Source organism: Somniosus microcephalus, chromosome 14 (assembly GCF_052327205.1).
Source record: "Somniosus microcephalus isolate GS21.2 chromosome 14, FLI_Smic_1.0, whole genome shotgun sequence".
Taxonomy (NCBI): domain Eukaryota; kingdom Metazoa; phylum Chordata; class Chondrichthyes; order Squaliformes; family Somniosidae; genus Somniosus; species Somniosus microcephalus.
The window spans coordinates 25,529,481-25,546,442 of NC_141000.1; the positions used below are offsets into that span (position 1 = coordinate 25,529,481).

General features: G+C 51.0%; 1 protein-coding gene across 1 annotated transcript in view; it reads right to left on the minus strand.

Annotated features, from left to right (window-relative positions):
• Positions 1–16,962, minus strand: part of LOC147107382 (H(+)/Cl(-) exchange transporter 4) — a 109,676-nt gene that overhangs the window by 20,480 nt on the left and 72,234 nt on the right. The window contains exons 6-10 of the mRNA XM_086006370.1: positions 16,443–16,649; positions 15,774–15,854; positions 8,007–8,552; positions 5,292–5,478; positions 2,190–2,588 (exon numbers count right to left, since the gene is read on the minus strand). Of these exons, the coding sequence (XP_085862496.1) occupies positions 2,190–2,588; positions 5,292–5,478; positions 8,007–8,552; positions 15,774–15,854; positions 16,443–16,649 (1,420 nt within the window). The remainder of the gene's footprint in view (positions 1–2,189; positions 2,589–5,291; positions 5,479–8,006; positions 8,553–15,773; positions 15,855–16,442; positions 16,650–16,962) is intronic.

The window sequence follows — 16,962 nt, forward strand, 5'->3', positions numbered from 1 at the left end:
GCCTCGTTTGGGGCGCTGAAAGTCAGTTTCAGGCGTCCAGCTGCCGCTGCGCCACCCGATGCGGTGCGGCAGGCTGGGGTACTGCAGGCCTCCTCCTTCTCTTAAGGAGGAGCTGCCTGCAGCCGTGAGATCGCCGCTGGATTCCCCCGGCAAATGAGCCCAGCACCACGGAGAAGTGCCGGGCTCGCGGGGGTCAGACACCAATGCCGTGGGGGGGTGGTGTGGGAGTCCGGGGAGGAAGGAGCGGCCAATCGGCCGCCGGGAAAGCGGCCGGCCGCCCCTCCACCTTTATGCGCCGGCCTCTCGGAGCTGCAAGGCCCCGTTTTTCAAACGCTGTTTGCGGCCGCAACGGGTGAGACGGCCACAACTGAATTTGGCAGTCGGCACGGAATCGCGTTGTAACCGGGGCGCTGCGCACACCGATGACGTCATCGGTGCCGGCGCAGCGCTAACGGCTAACGCCGATTTTATGGACCAACTGAATTTCGAGCACTAAAAAACTTCCGGCGCAAACCACTCTTTAGCCAATAAGTGGGCGCAAACGCGACTGAATTTCTAGGCCCAAGTCCTTACGTCTCCTTTTTACATTTCTAAAAAGTTCAGGCCCTTACACACGGGCAAACCTGTAAAAAAGATGAAAGTTCAACGCGTGCGCGCAGAGTCCTGCGCGCACACGTTGGACCTCTGAACCCCTTGGAGGAAATGCCGGTTTCCCGCGCATGCGCTGTGTATGCAAGAAACCGGCACTTCCATCGGGTCCACGCGTGAGTACCCTGTCCTTACTCACGCGTTGGGACCCGAAGTACTGGGCCCATGTAATTTTTGTTTACACACATAAACAGGGCATCCTTGTGTTGTCAGCTTTTGGAGCCGGTGTCAAGTTTCTCTTGAAGTTGCCAGTCAACTTTAGCTCGTTTTCTGGGTCGGCATTTTATTCAATACATTGACCCAGAAATTCGGGTCTCCACGGGTGAGTACGCACGGGGTACTCACCCGTAGGCCCAATGGAAGTGCCGGTTTCCTGCATGCACTGCGCATGCGCGGGAAACCGGCACTTCCGTTCCCCTGAACGAAGGGGTTCAGAGTTCGAACGCGTGCGCCGGAGAGGCTGTGCGTGCGCATCGAACTTAGATTTTTTTTACAGGTTTTCCCGGGAGGGTAAGTCTGCAGAAGTTACACATTTAAAAAGCAGATGTAAGGCCTGCTTTTTACAAGGTAAGTGGTGAATTAATTAAAATTTAAACATTTTTTCCACAGGTTTATTATTTTTAAATACTTTAAAACAAGGTAAGTTTATTTTTAGCCCCGTTAGAAAATAAAATTATTTTTTCAAAAATTTAAATTATTGTTTAAAATAGTTATTTCATGTAATTTATAGTTTATTTAAAAAATGCGATTTAAAAAAAAATGTATTTGAAGTTTTAGTGATGTTTTGGGGCCCGTAGTATTTCTAAGTATTGACAGCTCTTCCTGTCAAACTTATGAATGGGCATTTCCCTGCTCCGATTGGCTCCCCATGGCCCACGTGATCCCAGGGAATGCATCGAACTAACTGCACCCCTGGGATACGCAAGCACTGCACGCCGGCAATTGGAGCAGGCCCAGGATCGGAATTCCACGGGGGCCCACAGCTCAACGGCCGGCGCGCAAGGTAAGTGCAGGTCGGAGGCTTGCACCCGCGGGAAGCCCCCGACCCAAATTTCTGGGCCATTAACTTAAATGGAGTGGGAGGATTCACGGGCTGATTAACAGTCCTTGAGTGAATGCTCCTTCCATGGCTATAACCATCTTTACACCAGCTGATAGGGTGGTTAATCCGATACAGCGTGAGGATTTTATGGGCTCCCACAACCCAAGTGATGGCGGGGGAGAGGGTGGCTGCAGGGGGAGGGGGGGGGTGGCGGGGGAGGGGTGGGGGGGCAATCACACCCAATGGATGCGAGTATCCTGCTGGATGTGAACCCAGATTCAGAGCCGGAGCTCCCGGTCTCCACTCGCCGGGACTGTCTGGAGTGGGGTTCGAACCCTGCACCTTCTGGCTCAGAGCGAGGAATGCTACCACTGAGTCAAAGGCTTGCTCTAACTTAAAACGTTCAAAAAAAGCCGTCAGGCTCAGAATGTCAAACTGTGCTGAAGTCGGTGTCAAGTCTATAAAGAGTAACAGTTTGCTACAAATCTGTAAAACTCACTTATTGCAAGAATGAGATCCCGTCTTTGGACAAAGCCAATGAGCCGCTCCGATTCCTTAGTGACGACAACAGGGAAGCCATTGTAGTCTGTATCTTTAATAAGGGTCTCCACATCCTCCACTGTCATACTGCCTTGAGCCAGGACTGAGAGGGGAGGTTCAGTGCGTCTCGGCCTCATGACATCAGTTGCCAGTGTCCTGTGCCTGAACTCATCCTTTGAATCCAAGAAGGGGTAACCGTTCAAGTGTATGTGTGCCTCGTAGATACCCACTTTCCCAAAGGCATCTGCCACCCACTTGCTGGTCACTGCTGCGGCCATTAACGGTACGATGTACTCCAAACCTCCAGTTAGCTCGAACATGATCACAACCAGAGACACCGTCATACGAGTGACTCCACCTGCAGCAAAATTATCAACAGGTAGAATGAGAGACGCTTTTAAACTTCTCATTTAAAATGGCGCCTTGACAAGTATAAATGTGGTATCGCAGGCACAGTGGCCCGTAATTTGCGGTCAGCGGTGAACCAAAGGCGTTGGCCACTAGCTCCGAAGTAAGCTTCCCACAAAAATCTCGCGATCTCTGTGGCGAGAAGTTTGGCTTTTCCGATGTTCAGTTGTGATCAGGGTAAGTTAATGGGGAATCCCTAATGCGAGCTGCTGTGACGGCAACACGCTGTCTAAGCAGCCAATCACAATGCAGAATTCTCACAGACTGGGAACCAGGAAGTGAATAAGCACCTTTTATTCTAACTTTTGAAAAATGTTATAGAGAGCAAAACAAAGATTGGGGGCTCTCACATGGGGAAAAGGTAAACCTGTAATAAAGATGAACAAACTTTAAAAAAAAAAATTAAACCTTTTTTTTAAGTTTCTTAAAAATTGTAATCTTTATTAAAATAGATAAATTGGACACTCCACAAAATTAAAGTTAGTTTTTCAAAGCCAATAGCAGTCAATGTGCTGGCAGTCAATATGCTGTTAAAATCCCAGTTACACTTAACCCAGAAGGGTCTAACTTTTAATGGGGTATTTAACAACGATAATACCACGGAAAAGCCCAAGTTTCCTCAGTTTCACTGATTACACTGATTGCCGACTGTGGGTGGGGGGGGGGGGGTGGGGAGAGGAGGCGGTGTCCACACGCAGCCAGTGTCGGAGCAGTGAACGACTGACCGCAACTTCAGGATTTCCGTGTTAGGTTGCGCATGTGCTACATCCTGAGGTTGCGGTTCGTTTGCTGTTATTACCCTCCGCAATTCCAGGCCACTGTTCTTTAAAATTTTCATCCTTGTTTTCAAATCCCTCCACGGCCTCTCCCCTCCCTATCTATGTAACCTCCTCCAGCCCCACAACCCTCCGAGATCTCTGCGCTCCTCCAACTCTGGCATCTTGTGCATCACCAACTCCCTTCGCCCCACCATTGGCGGCCGTACCTTCAGCTGTCTAGGCCCTGAGCTCTGGAATTCCCTCCCTAAACCTCCGCCTCTCCCCACTTCTCTCTCCTCCTTTCAGATGCTCCTTAAAACCTACTTCTTTGAACCATTGACCAAGCTTTTGATCACCTGTCTCCTTCTGTGGCTCGGTGTCAATTTTTTTGTCTGACTGCGCTCCTATGAAGCGCCTTGGGATATTTTACTATGTTAATGGTGCTATATAAATGCAACTTGTTGTTTATTATGAAATAGTTAAAATCGCTCATATCAGAAGTGGCAACAGTTGAGTTTACACAAGATTCCTTTGTTGCTATGGTATACTTGGTGTCAGCCTTGGCTCAGTGGTAGCACACTCGCCTCTGAGTCAGAAGGTTGTGAATTCAACGAATTGAAAACGTAATCCAGGCTGACACTCCAGTGCAGTACTGAGGGAGTGCTGCACTGTCGAAGGTGCCGTCTTTTGGATGAGACGTTAAACCGAGGCCCCGTCTGCCCGCTCAGATGGACATGAAAGATCCCACGGCACGACTTCAAAGGAGAAAAGGAGAGTTCTTCTGGTGTTCTGGCCAATATTCACCATTCAACGAAAATCACTAAAACAGATTATCCAGTTATTTATCGCATTGCTGTTTGTGGGATCATGCTGTGTGCAAATTGACTACCACATTTGATAACAAAATAAAACTGATTACACTTCAAAGCTCACTGGCTGTAAAGTGCTTTGATCTGTGTTGAGAACATGAAACTTGCTCTAAGAATGTAAGACCACTCCTAAAAAGTATTTTCTCATTCCATTTTGACTTCATATTTATTCTCTCCTCCCCATCCCGCTTTGTGGGTCTACCAGAACCATATCCAATTTCTCTGGAAACTAACCTCCTCTCAAGGCCTTCCCTAATTCCATTGTTCAGTCTCAACGTGCATTTCTATAATGCCTTTCACGATCTCAGGATGTCCCAAAGCGCTTTACGGCCAATTAAATACTTTTGCAGTGTAGTCACTGTTGTAATGTAGAAAACACAGCAGCCAATTTGCGCACAGCAAGCTCCCATAAACAGCAATGCGATAACGACCAGATAGGTGTTGGTTGAGGGATAAATCGGAAGAACTCCCCCTGCTCTTCTTCAAATAGTGCCATGGGATCTTTTATGTCCACTTGAGAGGGCAAACAGGGCCTTGATTTAACATCTCATCTGAAAGATAGCACCTCCGACAGTGCAGCACTCCCTCAGTGCTACACTGAAGTGTCAGCCTAGATTATGTGCTCAAGTCTCTGGAGTGGGACTTGAACCCATAACCTTCTGACTCAGAGGTGAGAGTGCAGCTACTGAGCCAAATGGTGCACAGCCTCAATCTAGGGAGACTCACCAGCTGATTTTTCCTCTCTTCCTTTAAGCAAGCTCCAGGTAAGCTCACTATCTATCTGGAAGGACGGCTGAGCACAGACTTCACTTCAATGGGGAACTATGGCTGCAAAGCCTTGCCCTACCATTCAATGGTGCTACCCAATAATTAACAGGTTACCTTTCAGACTGCTATCAAGCGATTCCGAAAGGAATCAATAAAAATGTTCAAAGTAGGTATAAATACTTAAAGCCCATCGGCTTTGCTGCAGAACAACGTTTCTCGCAAAAGCTGCTGGTCAACGGTCCATTGGGCATCACTCACCAAGGCAGGCAGCAGCCCCAACCATAGCGTACAGCCCTGGTGTGACACAGTCAGCTCCCGGCCTACACCAGCTCCTGAAGATGAACCAGTCATGGTGGTGATAGGCCATTTGCTCCACTCCGATGCCAACCATTCTGCCAGCTATTGCCCCAACAGCCATACTCGGAATGAACAGCCCCGATGGCATCTGCGGAAACAATGAGAATAAAATGGCATGACACATCCTTTCACTATATACTGTATATATAGGGCGCTGTTATCTCAGGGTGAGTTACTGGTGTTTACCTCTCATGTCAAGACAGTAAACAAAGGAATTCAAGCCAAATACCTTCACCTTTTAGTGGTAAATAACACTGGTGCTTAAAGTTATGGAGATGGGTCCATTAACAGGGTAACTTTCACTTAAATACAGACACAAAGAACCTTGCAGATATTAAGTTATCTGGACACCTAAAATTTACAGACCTGTTTGTGCAACTTTTATGGCAATTCCAACATTGACAAGAAATAACTGCTTATTCAGATTACCTGAACATACTGTCCAGTTTTAATAACATTAGTATATAAGCTGAAACAAATTGCACTGATACTTCATTAGTTAGTATTGTTCAACCTGTAATAGGTAGAAATGAGTCATGTAACCATGGGACAAGTAAAGGCAATATAACTATTGTGCAAGATGTTATCTAGAGACTACATTTTTTTTAAACTGCTCACAAAACAAGATCGTTCTCCTTAGAGCGGAGTGGCTTAAGCGAAGATTTAATTCAGTTGTTCGAAATGCTAAGAGGTTTTGATAGAGTAGATAAGGAGAAACTGTTTCCACCGGCAGGAGGGTCGGTAACCAGAGGACACAGTGAAGATAACTGGCAAAAGAACCAGAGGGGAGATTGGGAAAAAAATGTTTTCGCAGTGAGTTATGATCTGGAATGCACTGCCTGAAAGGGCGGTGGAAACAGATTCAATAGTGGCTTTTAAAAGGGAATTGGATAACTACTTGAAAAAGAAAAAAATTGCAGGGCTCTGGGGAAAGAGCAAGGGAGTGAGATTAATTGGAGAGCTCTTTCAAAGAACTGGCACAAGCACAATGGACCGAATGGCCTTCTTCTATGCTGTATGATTCGAAGACAACAGAAAATTTGGTGAAGACACAATCAAATGCCTGAATCACCACATTGTACAGGAAAACTCAACTGTTTTGATAATCTTCTGCTGATGAAGGAGGGCTCATGTCTTTATACTAAATGCCATCAAAGTTATGGACTTAACACCAAAACACCATTGCAGCACCTTTAAGAGGAAGAGCCCGCATTAAAGGGAACTTTGGGCCCTGAAGAATAGAGGAACACAATGACTCAAGGCCTTGGCTAAGACGGAGGCCTTCACCGGGTGTGCGATTGGAGGGACAGGTGGTCCCTGGTATGCCCTCTCCCTCCATTTGCTCAGTTGAGGCCATTCCTGTTGTTAACCAGGCTTAATGCCATGATTTACCTGGTGGACTGAGGGAGCGGCAGGAACAAGGGCAGATAGAAAGGAAATGGGCCAGGAATCTGAGCTCCACATCTCCCCCACCCACCTCTGGCCACTGCATGCAGTGGGCAGGGAAAAAATGGCCGACGGCAGTCCCAACAGGGGAGGGAAAGTGTAATTCAGGTCTGGGGCATTGAAGTAACGATAGGCCTCACTGTCCAATGTTGCCCCATATTCTGCTGCGCTCCTGTCCAGTTTCAGGCAGGAGAACGAAGGAAAAGGCAGCAATATTTTCTTCCCTCTTATATATCTTATCAATTCTAATCTAACTTGGAGCATGTTCTATGGCAACTGTGCATCATTTGTACAGTAAGTATATACTCACACATGTTATACACTAAAACCTTGTAAAGAGTAAATGCTATTAGCATTCTATAGCATTGTACATTTGTTTTGCGTTGTTTTGACCTGGATTCAATCAAATAATCACATTAGCTTCTCTTTAAGTATTTCTGCCAATTTTTCTCCCCTCCTCTCCTCTTGTAAAGGCATTCACTCCTCACTGGATAGTTCACGGTCACCTTCCATTACCTCACAGAAGTGGCTTTGACAGTGAGCGGCAGCATGCTAGTCACCACTTGTTTCTTAAAAATTCATTCTCGGGAATGTGGGCATCGCTGGCAAGGCCGGCATTTGTTGCCCGTCCCACTGAATGCCTTGCTCGGCCACTTCAGAGGGCAGTTAAGAGCCAACCACATTGCTGTGTGTCTGGAGTCACGTATAGGCCAGACCGGGTAAAGACAGCAGATTTCCTTCCCTAAAGGACATTAGTGAACCAGTTGGGTTTTTAATGACAATCCAACAGTTTCATGGTCACTTTTATCGAAACCAGCTTTTTATTTCCAGATTTTGTCTTAAACTGAATTCAAATTCTCAAATTGCCATGTTGGGATGTGAATTCACGTTCTACTGGATTATTATCCCAGGCCTCTGGTTACTAGTCGAGTAACATAACCACTACACTATTGTGGCAACATAACTAGGCCCCACCCTGTCCTTACTTGCAGTCAGAGTCACTGGACAGTGATCAGGAGCTGAATTCCCCTCCGAGGGATTGGCCTATTTTTACCAGCTGTAGAAACTCTGATCCAATAGTAACACGCATTGGTAAATTTGTCCTGCGCCTATCAGGATCGTACAGCGGAGACAGTTTTAAATAAAACTGCTTGTGTTGTCCATCCTCACCTTCATGCCAAAAGTAAATATGGTGATAACAATTTTGAAAATAAGGGCAAGAGCTAACTGCCATATAGCCGCATAGACCCCAGGACCTGCCGGCCTGTCGGGTATGTCATCCACTGGCCGAGTCATGTTCGGATCGTTGATGTAGTCACAGAGCTGTGACGATTCAAGTGCCCCACAGTCATTGAAGAGCTCGGAGATTAATTCACTGGTGCTCTGTCTTGTGTACTGATTAGGAAATGCAAAGATGGCTGTGATGGCGGTCACAGCTATCACCTCCAGTACTGGATACCTTCCAAGCTTAGTGTTCTTGCGCTTCCTGCACCAGGCAATGTTCCCTCGGATGAAGAGCGTTCCCCACAGGCCTCCAAAAACCCCAAGTAGGATGAAGGGCACCAGCTCAGCCATGTACCAGGGCGTGTGATACTCCACATAAAACAGCACCAGCCGGCTGTTACCAAACGGGTTGATTGAACGGAGAGTGAAAGCTGCCACCAAAGCAGCAAAGAAAGATCTCCAGAGCGTCTTCAATGGGAAATAGTAACTGACCTGAAAGAGAACAGCAGAATCCACCATCACTAACGTGCCTTTCATTTTCCTCGCTTTAGAATATTTTCCTCATTTTCTGGGGGGGGTTACTCCTTCTCTGTTGCCTCCCACTACGTTCCTCAGATGACCCTGAGATTTAGACAGCGGATATCTCCACCCACTATCAATAGTGCTTAATACTGGCTGACAGAAGGTAATGTTCTTTCTTCTCTAACCCAGGGGCACCAGGATCAAGTGTAACACCCCTATACCCAGCTGAGATCAACACGCTCAGCACAGTGAGAATCGAAGCTGGGACCTTCCTGGTTTGCATGACTTTCTTACACTGCAAATAGATGCTGTGGCTCACTTGCTGATATCTACCCGCAAAGGGTGGTAGAAGTTTGGAACTCTCTTCTGCAAATGGCAATTGATGTGAGGTCCATTGTTAATTTTAAATCTGAAATTGATAGATTTTTGTTTAACCAGAGGTATTAAAGGATATGGGGCAAAGGTGGGAATATGGAGTTAGGTCACAGATCAGTCATGATCTCATTGAATGGCGGAACAGGCTCAAGGGGCTCAATGGCCTACACCCGTTCCTGTGTTCCAATCTCAGACCAGACTAGATAGATGTACTAGATATATCAGTCAGTTTCATTTCTACAGGCATCTCAATTAATCAATTGACGAAAGCTGTAGTTTAGCTCAATGACTTTGAAATGAGGGCACGCCATTTTTGGGCCTGAATGGTGAAGCCCGAGGCACCCCTGACACTGGGCCTCAGGCCTAATCTCCATGGTGGCAGTGAGTGGCACAGAACTGCCACCGAAGATTGGGCTGCTGGACGCTAACAGCGGCCTTCAGTTAAGTGAGGAAGGGGAGGTGCTCAGGTCGGAAGCTAGAGGTAGCTGGGGAGGGGTGGGTGGGCGGAAATCAGTGGCCGGGGTGGGGGTGGGTAGTGGTGGTTAGGGGTTGAGCAGTGGCTGTGGGAGAGCATTTGGCCTTTACCAATATGGCGGACTTCCAGCTTGTAATGAGTGTGCGCTTCCTGCCCTCCATATTGAAGGCTTAGGAGGTCATTTAGCGCCTGAAAAAATGGGGGCAGTGCAGCCAAATTTCTAGGCCAATTGAATGGTAGATTGTTCCTAGGAGGCCAGATTCCCATTGAGAACTGAAGAATGTGAGACAAACATCAGTAAAGTTTAGGCGCAGAAATGATCAGATCAAGTTGGACAATCACCAGACTTCGATTCGGTAGACTGCCTGTGGGCGAATCCGAATTATAAACCGTCAGGGGCTTGTCATACTTTGGACATGGTACAAGATTGAGAGTGATATGTTTCAAAGGCGCCTAAAAGAATAAAAACTCTTATCAAAAGTGACAAGAAACAATAATAAGATTTTCAACTAAATTGGAGTACAGACGTGCTTTTGGTGGTAAAGGATGAATGTGTAGCTCCCCCGTGGGTGTTCGCAGTGTGGCACAGATCCGTACACACCAGGAAGGTCTGAGATCCAATTCGATACCCAGTCAGTGCAGAGCTAGCTCAGTTCAATCAGGTCTCGAGGGAGGCTGAAAAAATCACCAACCTCTGATTGTTGCTCAATGGCCCTCGCTGGAAAGTGTATGTGTGACATCAGGCTGAGCTGTGATGGCCCCTATATTACGTCTATAGTGTAAACAAATAAATATTCAAATCCTTAAACAATGAGCTGGTAGGATTTTTATTAAGTGACCTGACAATGTTATTCTTAGAACATTCACATCAATCTAATAACAGTCATCCTTTGCACTAATCATTCTAAATGTGCAGTGAAATATATCATTGGCAATACACACACTGGAACAATGGCCTGAATTTTAATGGGGAGGCGGGCTGGGGGGCTCCTAAGTGGTCAGGAAACCCGGCAGAACAGGTTTCCCCACAGGCCCTGCCAAATTTAACGGCAGGGCCTGATTTGGATGGGAAAAGAAGTGGATTGGGGGCAGGAAGCAGCACGGAGGGGAGGGATCGGAAGAGGATTGGCGGCCGAGAACAGCGCGGGCGGGGGTGTCTAAATTGATCAGGGGCCGGGAGCGGCATGCTGGGGGGGGGGGGGTGGAATCAGATGAGCATCAGGGGGAAGGGATGGAGGGGAGCGGGTCGGGTGAGGGTCGGGGGCTGGGAACACCCTGTGGGGGGGGAGAGGGTTGGGTGAGGATCGGGGGCCAGGAGCAGCCTGTGGTGGGGGTGGGGGGGGGGGAAAGAGGGTCAGGTGAGGATCGGGGGCCGGGACCAGCCTGTGGGGGTGGGGGGGTGAGGATCGGGGGCCGGGAACACCCTGTGGGGGGAGAGGGTTGGGTGAGGATCGGGGGCCGGGACCAGCCTGTGGGGGGGGGGCGGGGGGGAGAGGGTCGGGTGAGGATCGGGGGCCGGGAACACCCTGTGGGGGGGGAGAGGGTTGGGTGAGGATCGGGGGCCGGGACCAGCCTGTGGGGGTGGGGGGGGAGAGGGTCGGGTGAGGATCGGGGGCCGGGAACACCCTGTGGGGGGGGAGAGGGTTGGGTGAGGATCGGGGGCCGGGACCAGCCTGTGGGGGGGGGGGGTGGGGGGGAGAGGGTCGGGTGAGGACCGGGGGCCGGGAACAGCCCAGGGGGGCGGTTAGGAAACAATCGGCGGCCAGGGGAGCATGGGGTGGGCTGGAGCAGTGGGGGAGGGGGTGTTGGCAAAGATCGGCAGCCGGACAAGCGGGGCAGGAGGGGAGGGGGTGCGGTTCAGCAATGATCAGGGTCCGGAGGAGAAGGTGGGGCCGGGGACGGAATGCCTTGTGGGGTGGGATTAGAGACCTGGGGGGGCGGGGCAGAAATCGGGGGCCCGGGAGGGGGATGTCCGATCGGGGGCGGTGGGTTCGGCAGGGACGCTGGATCCAGCAGTCCTCACCTTACTTTAGCTGACGGCTTTCACGAGGCCTGCTAAACCCGACCAGCTAAAGTTAAATTCAAAATGGAAGTTAAAGCAGAGGCTTCCAGCTTCATCATTATAATATTTATATGAGTGGCCCGACTCCTGGGAGCGGGTTGGCTGCCCGCCCCCCCGTCCCGCCTCCGTTAAAACTGGACGTGGGCGGGTTGGAGGCTGGTTCTGGTCAGGATTCAGATTTTTAACACACTAACCTCACACCCTACACCAACCCACCCGTTTTTTTTTTTAGGTAAAAATTCCACCTGATGAGTCTCAGAACCAACACTACATTGTCTCCCAGCAATGCTCCCTTTGGGCAAGGTCCATCAATGGGAATGGTGTGCGGGATGGGGGACTGCAGTCCTTATACAGCAGATTATTACCTTGTATAATGTCTTGGATCGAGGACAGACTGCAGATTTAGCACAAAACACTATACAGCGGAATAACTCACCTTGTTCAGTTTGACTTGGAGCGATGTAAACAACATACTCTGTGTGAAAAACACACAGGACTGTTTCTGTTTAGCACAGGCTCCGGCTGAGGAGAGGGTTGCACTGCTGAATAGAAGAATGGGTGCTGAACTCACCCTGCTCACAGTGAATGTAGTCCTCCTGCCCTCTCACACTCCCATTCCTTTCAACAGTAAAGCACTTGGGGACAGTAGTGTTTGTAGCTGGTTGGTCATAGGCTGGCTAGATGTGATGGGGCCGGGGGGGGGAGTGTTACCAATCCACTCCCCGTGAATGTGAGGACCCCGGGGGGGGGGGCGGTGTTACCAATCCACTCCCGGTGAATGTGAGGGCCCTGGGGGAGGGGCGGTGTTACCAATCCACTCCCGGTGAATGTGAGGACCCCGGGGGGAGGGGCGCTGTTACCAATCCACTCCCGGTGAATGTGAGGACCCTCGGGGGGGGGAGGGGTGGTGGTGTTACCAATCCACTCCCGGTGAATGTGAGGACCCCGGGGGGAGGGGCGCTGTTACCAATCCACTCCCGGTGAATGTGAGGACCCCGGGGGGAGGGGCGGTGTTACCAATCCACTCCCGGTGAATGTGAGGACCCCGGGGGGAGGGGCGCTGTTACCAATCCACTCCCGGTGAATGTGAGGGCCCTGGGGGAGGGGCGGTGTTACCAATCCACTCCTGGTGAATGTGAGGACCCTCGGGGGGGGGAGGGGTGGTGGTGTTACCAATCCACTCCCGGTGAATGTGAGGACCCTCGCGGGGGGGGGGGGGGGTGGTGGTGTTACCAATTCACTCCCGGTGAATGTGAGGACCCGGGGGGGGGGGCGGTGTTACCAATCCACTCCCGGTGAATGTGAGGACCCCAGGGGAGGGGCGGTGTTACCAATCCACTCCCGGTGAATGTGAGGACCCCAGGGGGGGGGAGGGGCGGTGTTACCAATCCACTCCCGGTGAATGTGAGGACCCCGGGGGGGGGGGGCGATGTTACCAATCCACTCCCGGTGAATGTGAGGACCCCGGGGGGGGGAGGGGCGGTGTTACCAATCCACTCGCAGTGAATGTGAGGACCCTGGGGGAGGGGCGGTGTTACCAATCCACTCCCGGTGAATGTGAGGACCCCGGAGGAGGGGCGGTGTTACCAATCCACTCCCGGTGAATGTGAGGACCCCGGGGGGAGGGGTGGTGTTACCAATCCACTCCCGGTGAACGTGAGGTCCCTCGGGGGGAGGGACGGTGTTACCAATCCACTCCCAGTGAAAGTGAGGACCCTGGGGGAGGGGCGGTGTTACGAATCCACTCCCGGTGAATGTGAGCACCCTGGGGGGGGGAGGGGGGCTGTTACCAATCCACTCCCGGTGAATGTGAGGACCCTGGGGGGGGGGCGGTGTTACCAATTCACTCCCCGTGAATGTGAGGACCCCGGGGGGAGAGGCGGTGTTACCAATCCACTCCCGGTGAATGTGAGGACCCTCGGGGGGGGGGGGGGTGGTGGTGTTACCAATCCACTCCCGGTGAATGTGAGGACCCCAGGGGGAGGGGCGGTGTTACCAATCCACTCCCGGTGAATGTGAGGACCCGGGGGGAGGGGCGGTGTTACCAATCCCCTCCCAGTGAATGTGAGGACCCCGGGGGAGGGGCAGTGTTACCAATCCACTCCCGGTGAATGTGAGGGCCCCGGGGGAGGGGAGGGGCGGTGTTACCAATCCACTCCCGGTGAATGTGAGGCCCTGGGGGAGGGGCGGTGTTACCAATCCACTCCCGGTGAATGTGAGGACCCCGGGGGGGGAGGGGCGGTGATACCAATCCACTCCCGGTGAATGCGAGGACCCGGGGGGAGGGGCAGTGTTACCAATCCACTCCCGGTGAACGTGAGGTCCCTCGGGGGGAGGGACGGTGTTACCAATCCACTCCCAGTGAATGTGAGGACCCTGGGTGGGGGAGGGGCGGTGTTACCAATCCACTCCCAGTGAATGTGAGGACCCCGGGGGGGGGAGGGGCGGTGTTACCAATCCACTCCCGGTGAATGTGAGGACCCGGGGGGAGGGGCGGTGTTACCAATCCACTCCCGGTGAATGTGAGGACCCTGGGGGAGGGGCGGGGCGGTGTTACCAATCCACTCCCAGTGAATGTGAGGACCCGGGGGGGGAGGGGCGGTGTTACCAATCCACTCCCGGTGAATGTGAGGACCCTGGGGGCGGGGGGGGGGGCAGTGTTACCAATCCACTCCCAGTGAATGTGAGGACCCCGGGGGAGGGGCGGTGTTACCAATCCACTCCCAGTGAATGTGAGGACCCCGGGGGTGGGGCGGTGTTACCAATCCACTCCCCGTGAATGTGAGGACCCCGGGGGGAGGGGCGGTGTTACCAATCCACTCCCGGTGAATGTGAGGACCCTGGGGGGAGGGGCGGTGTTTCCAATCCACTCCCGGTGAATGTGAGGACCCTGGGGGGAGGGGCGGTGTTACCAATCCCCTCCCGGTGAATGTGAGGACCCTGGGGGGGGGGGCGGTGTTACCAATCCCCTCCCAGTGAATGTGACGACCCCGGGGGAGGGGCGGTGTTACCAATCCACTCCCAGTGACTGTGAGGACCCTTGGGGGGGCGGTGTTACCAATCCACTCCCGGTGAATGTGAGGACCGTGGGGGAGGGGCGGTGTTACCAATCCACTCCCGGTGAATGTGAGGACCCCGGCGGAGGGGCGGTGTTACCAATCCACTCCCGGTGAATGTGAGGACCCCAGGGGGAGGGGCGGTGTTACCAATCCACTCCCAGTGAATGTGAGGACCCTGGGAGGGGCGGTGTTTCCAATCCACTCCCAGTGAATGTGAGGACCCCCGGGGAGGGGCGGTGTTACCAATCCACTCCCAGTGAATGTGAGGACCCCGGGAGGGGCGGTGTTACCAATCCCCTCCCAGTGAATGTGAGGACCCGGGGGGGGAGGGGCGGTGTTACCAATCCACTCCCGGTGAATGTGAGGACCCCAGGGGGAGGGGCGGTGTTACCAATCCACTCCCAGTGAATGTGAGGACCCGGGGGGGAGGGGCGGTGTTACCAATCCACTCCCAGTGAATGTGTGGCTCCTCGGGGGGGTGAGGGGTGGGGTGTTACCAATCCACTCCCAGTGAATGTGAGGACCCTGCTGGATGTCAAGTCAATCTTGGGAGGCCAGAGTTCAGCCATCTACTCAGCAGGGCTACAACAGGGGGTGGGGCGGGGAGGAAGGGAGAACACTTGACTTTGATTGGACGCAAGTACCTCGCTAGATGTCAACCTCGTATTCAGAGACTGAAACTCTCATCTCCACTGTCTGGAGCGGGCCTCGAACTGAAAACCTTCAGAGCCAGAGGTAGCAATGCTGCCACTGAGCTAAGGCTCATTCTGAGCTTACTGTAGTTATCGAGAAATTAACCATCGTGTCTACAGATAAAACAAAGTTCCATAAGACTTACAGAGCTGATCTTTATTAGTATTTAAACCAGTCATTCTACTTTTTGTCAACCAAGTTTTGTCCTACATCTTAATATTTTGTTATATGGGGAATTGTACCATTATGGAGCAGGAAAGAGTTGAAGTGAACCTTTCATCACAGTGAGAAATAGAATCGTCTTTCTGTGAAGCAGTGGTGTTTTCTGGCCTACTTGTGATATGTATTTAGAAAAAGTTGTGAAAAAACTTGCCTAATAATAACAAGATTGACAATGCCCATGGAAGTCAGTTCAAAGTTTACGTTTGCAATATTTTATTGTTCTTGCTTTTCCAGCCGACTATAATGGCAATGAAATCTATTTAATAATAGGGGAAAACTCGGGTCTGGGTAGAAATATATTTTACCTCTTCCAAGCTGAAAAGCACGCCACCAATAGGAGCACCAAACGCAACTGAGACACCTGCGGCAGCAGCGGCTGACAGCACCTGGACGGAAGACAAACGTCAGGTCATGTAACGCCCCAAAACTTCCACCACCAAAACAAATGCACAATGGGAACCTCCCCCTTCGTCACTTTCTTCCCACTATCTCGCCTCCGGCAATCAACAGTGAATTCAGGTACCACTGCGAGCCCACTTTTCAAATGTCTGTCTTTTTCCATTTCTTTTTTCAGCGGAAACTCTCTTCCCCAAAAGGCCGTGGATACTGGGGGTCAATTGACAGTTTCAAGACTGAGACGGGTAGAGTTTTGTTGGGTGAGGATATCAAGGGATGTGGAGCAATGACAGGTAAATGGAGTTGAGATACAGATCAGCTGTGATCTGATTGAATGGCGGAACATGCTCGAGGGGCCGAATGGCCTCCTCCTGGTTGCCTTCCATGTCATGGCATTTCCAACATCTCGAACCATTCTACCACTACCTGTAGGTTTAGGAACTGAGCTGAGGTTATAAGGTTATCTCCATCTGTATTTGATGTTAAAACCCTCACTCTAGTTCCTACCCGATACTCATCCAGTTTCTGTTTTATATATTACCGGAGATATTCTCCTACAAGTTGAAGTTATTGCTTACCTCTCTCCTCTTCCCTTCATTCTTACTGTACTTAGAAAACAAGCAGCAGAAGAGGTTGCCACAGCAACACGCCACATGCACCAGAGGTCCTTCCTTCCCAAGGCTTAGGCCCGAAGATACGGCTAACACCAGAGTTACTGTTTTAATCAGTAATGTCCATTTGCCCAGATAGCCTCTGATAATGAAGCCACTAAGGATGGTCTTAATCTGAAAAAATAAGATTTAAGTCAAATAAAATAGTGTCAACGACATTAACATCCTTCACTGAAACACAGTACAAGTCAAATCTAAAAGGTACTTTTTTTTCTGAGCAAATATTTGTTTCTAACTGAAAAATGTTTAACTTCAATTAAGAACTGATTTTATGGACACATCAGTGGCACATTGCATCGTATTCATGTATCAGTGACATGTTCATTATAACCCTCCGAGAACTCTGCGTTCCTCCAACTCTGACCTCTCGTGCATCCCTCACTTCCTTCACCCCACCATTGGTGGCTGTGCCTTCAACCATCTAGGC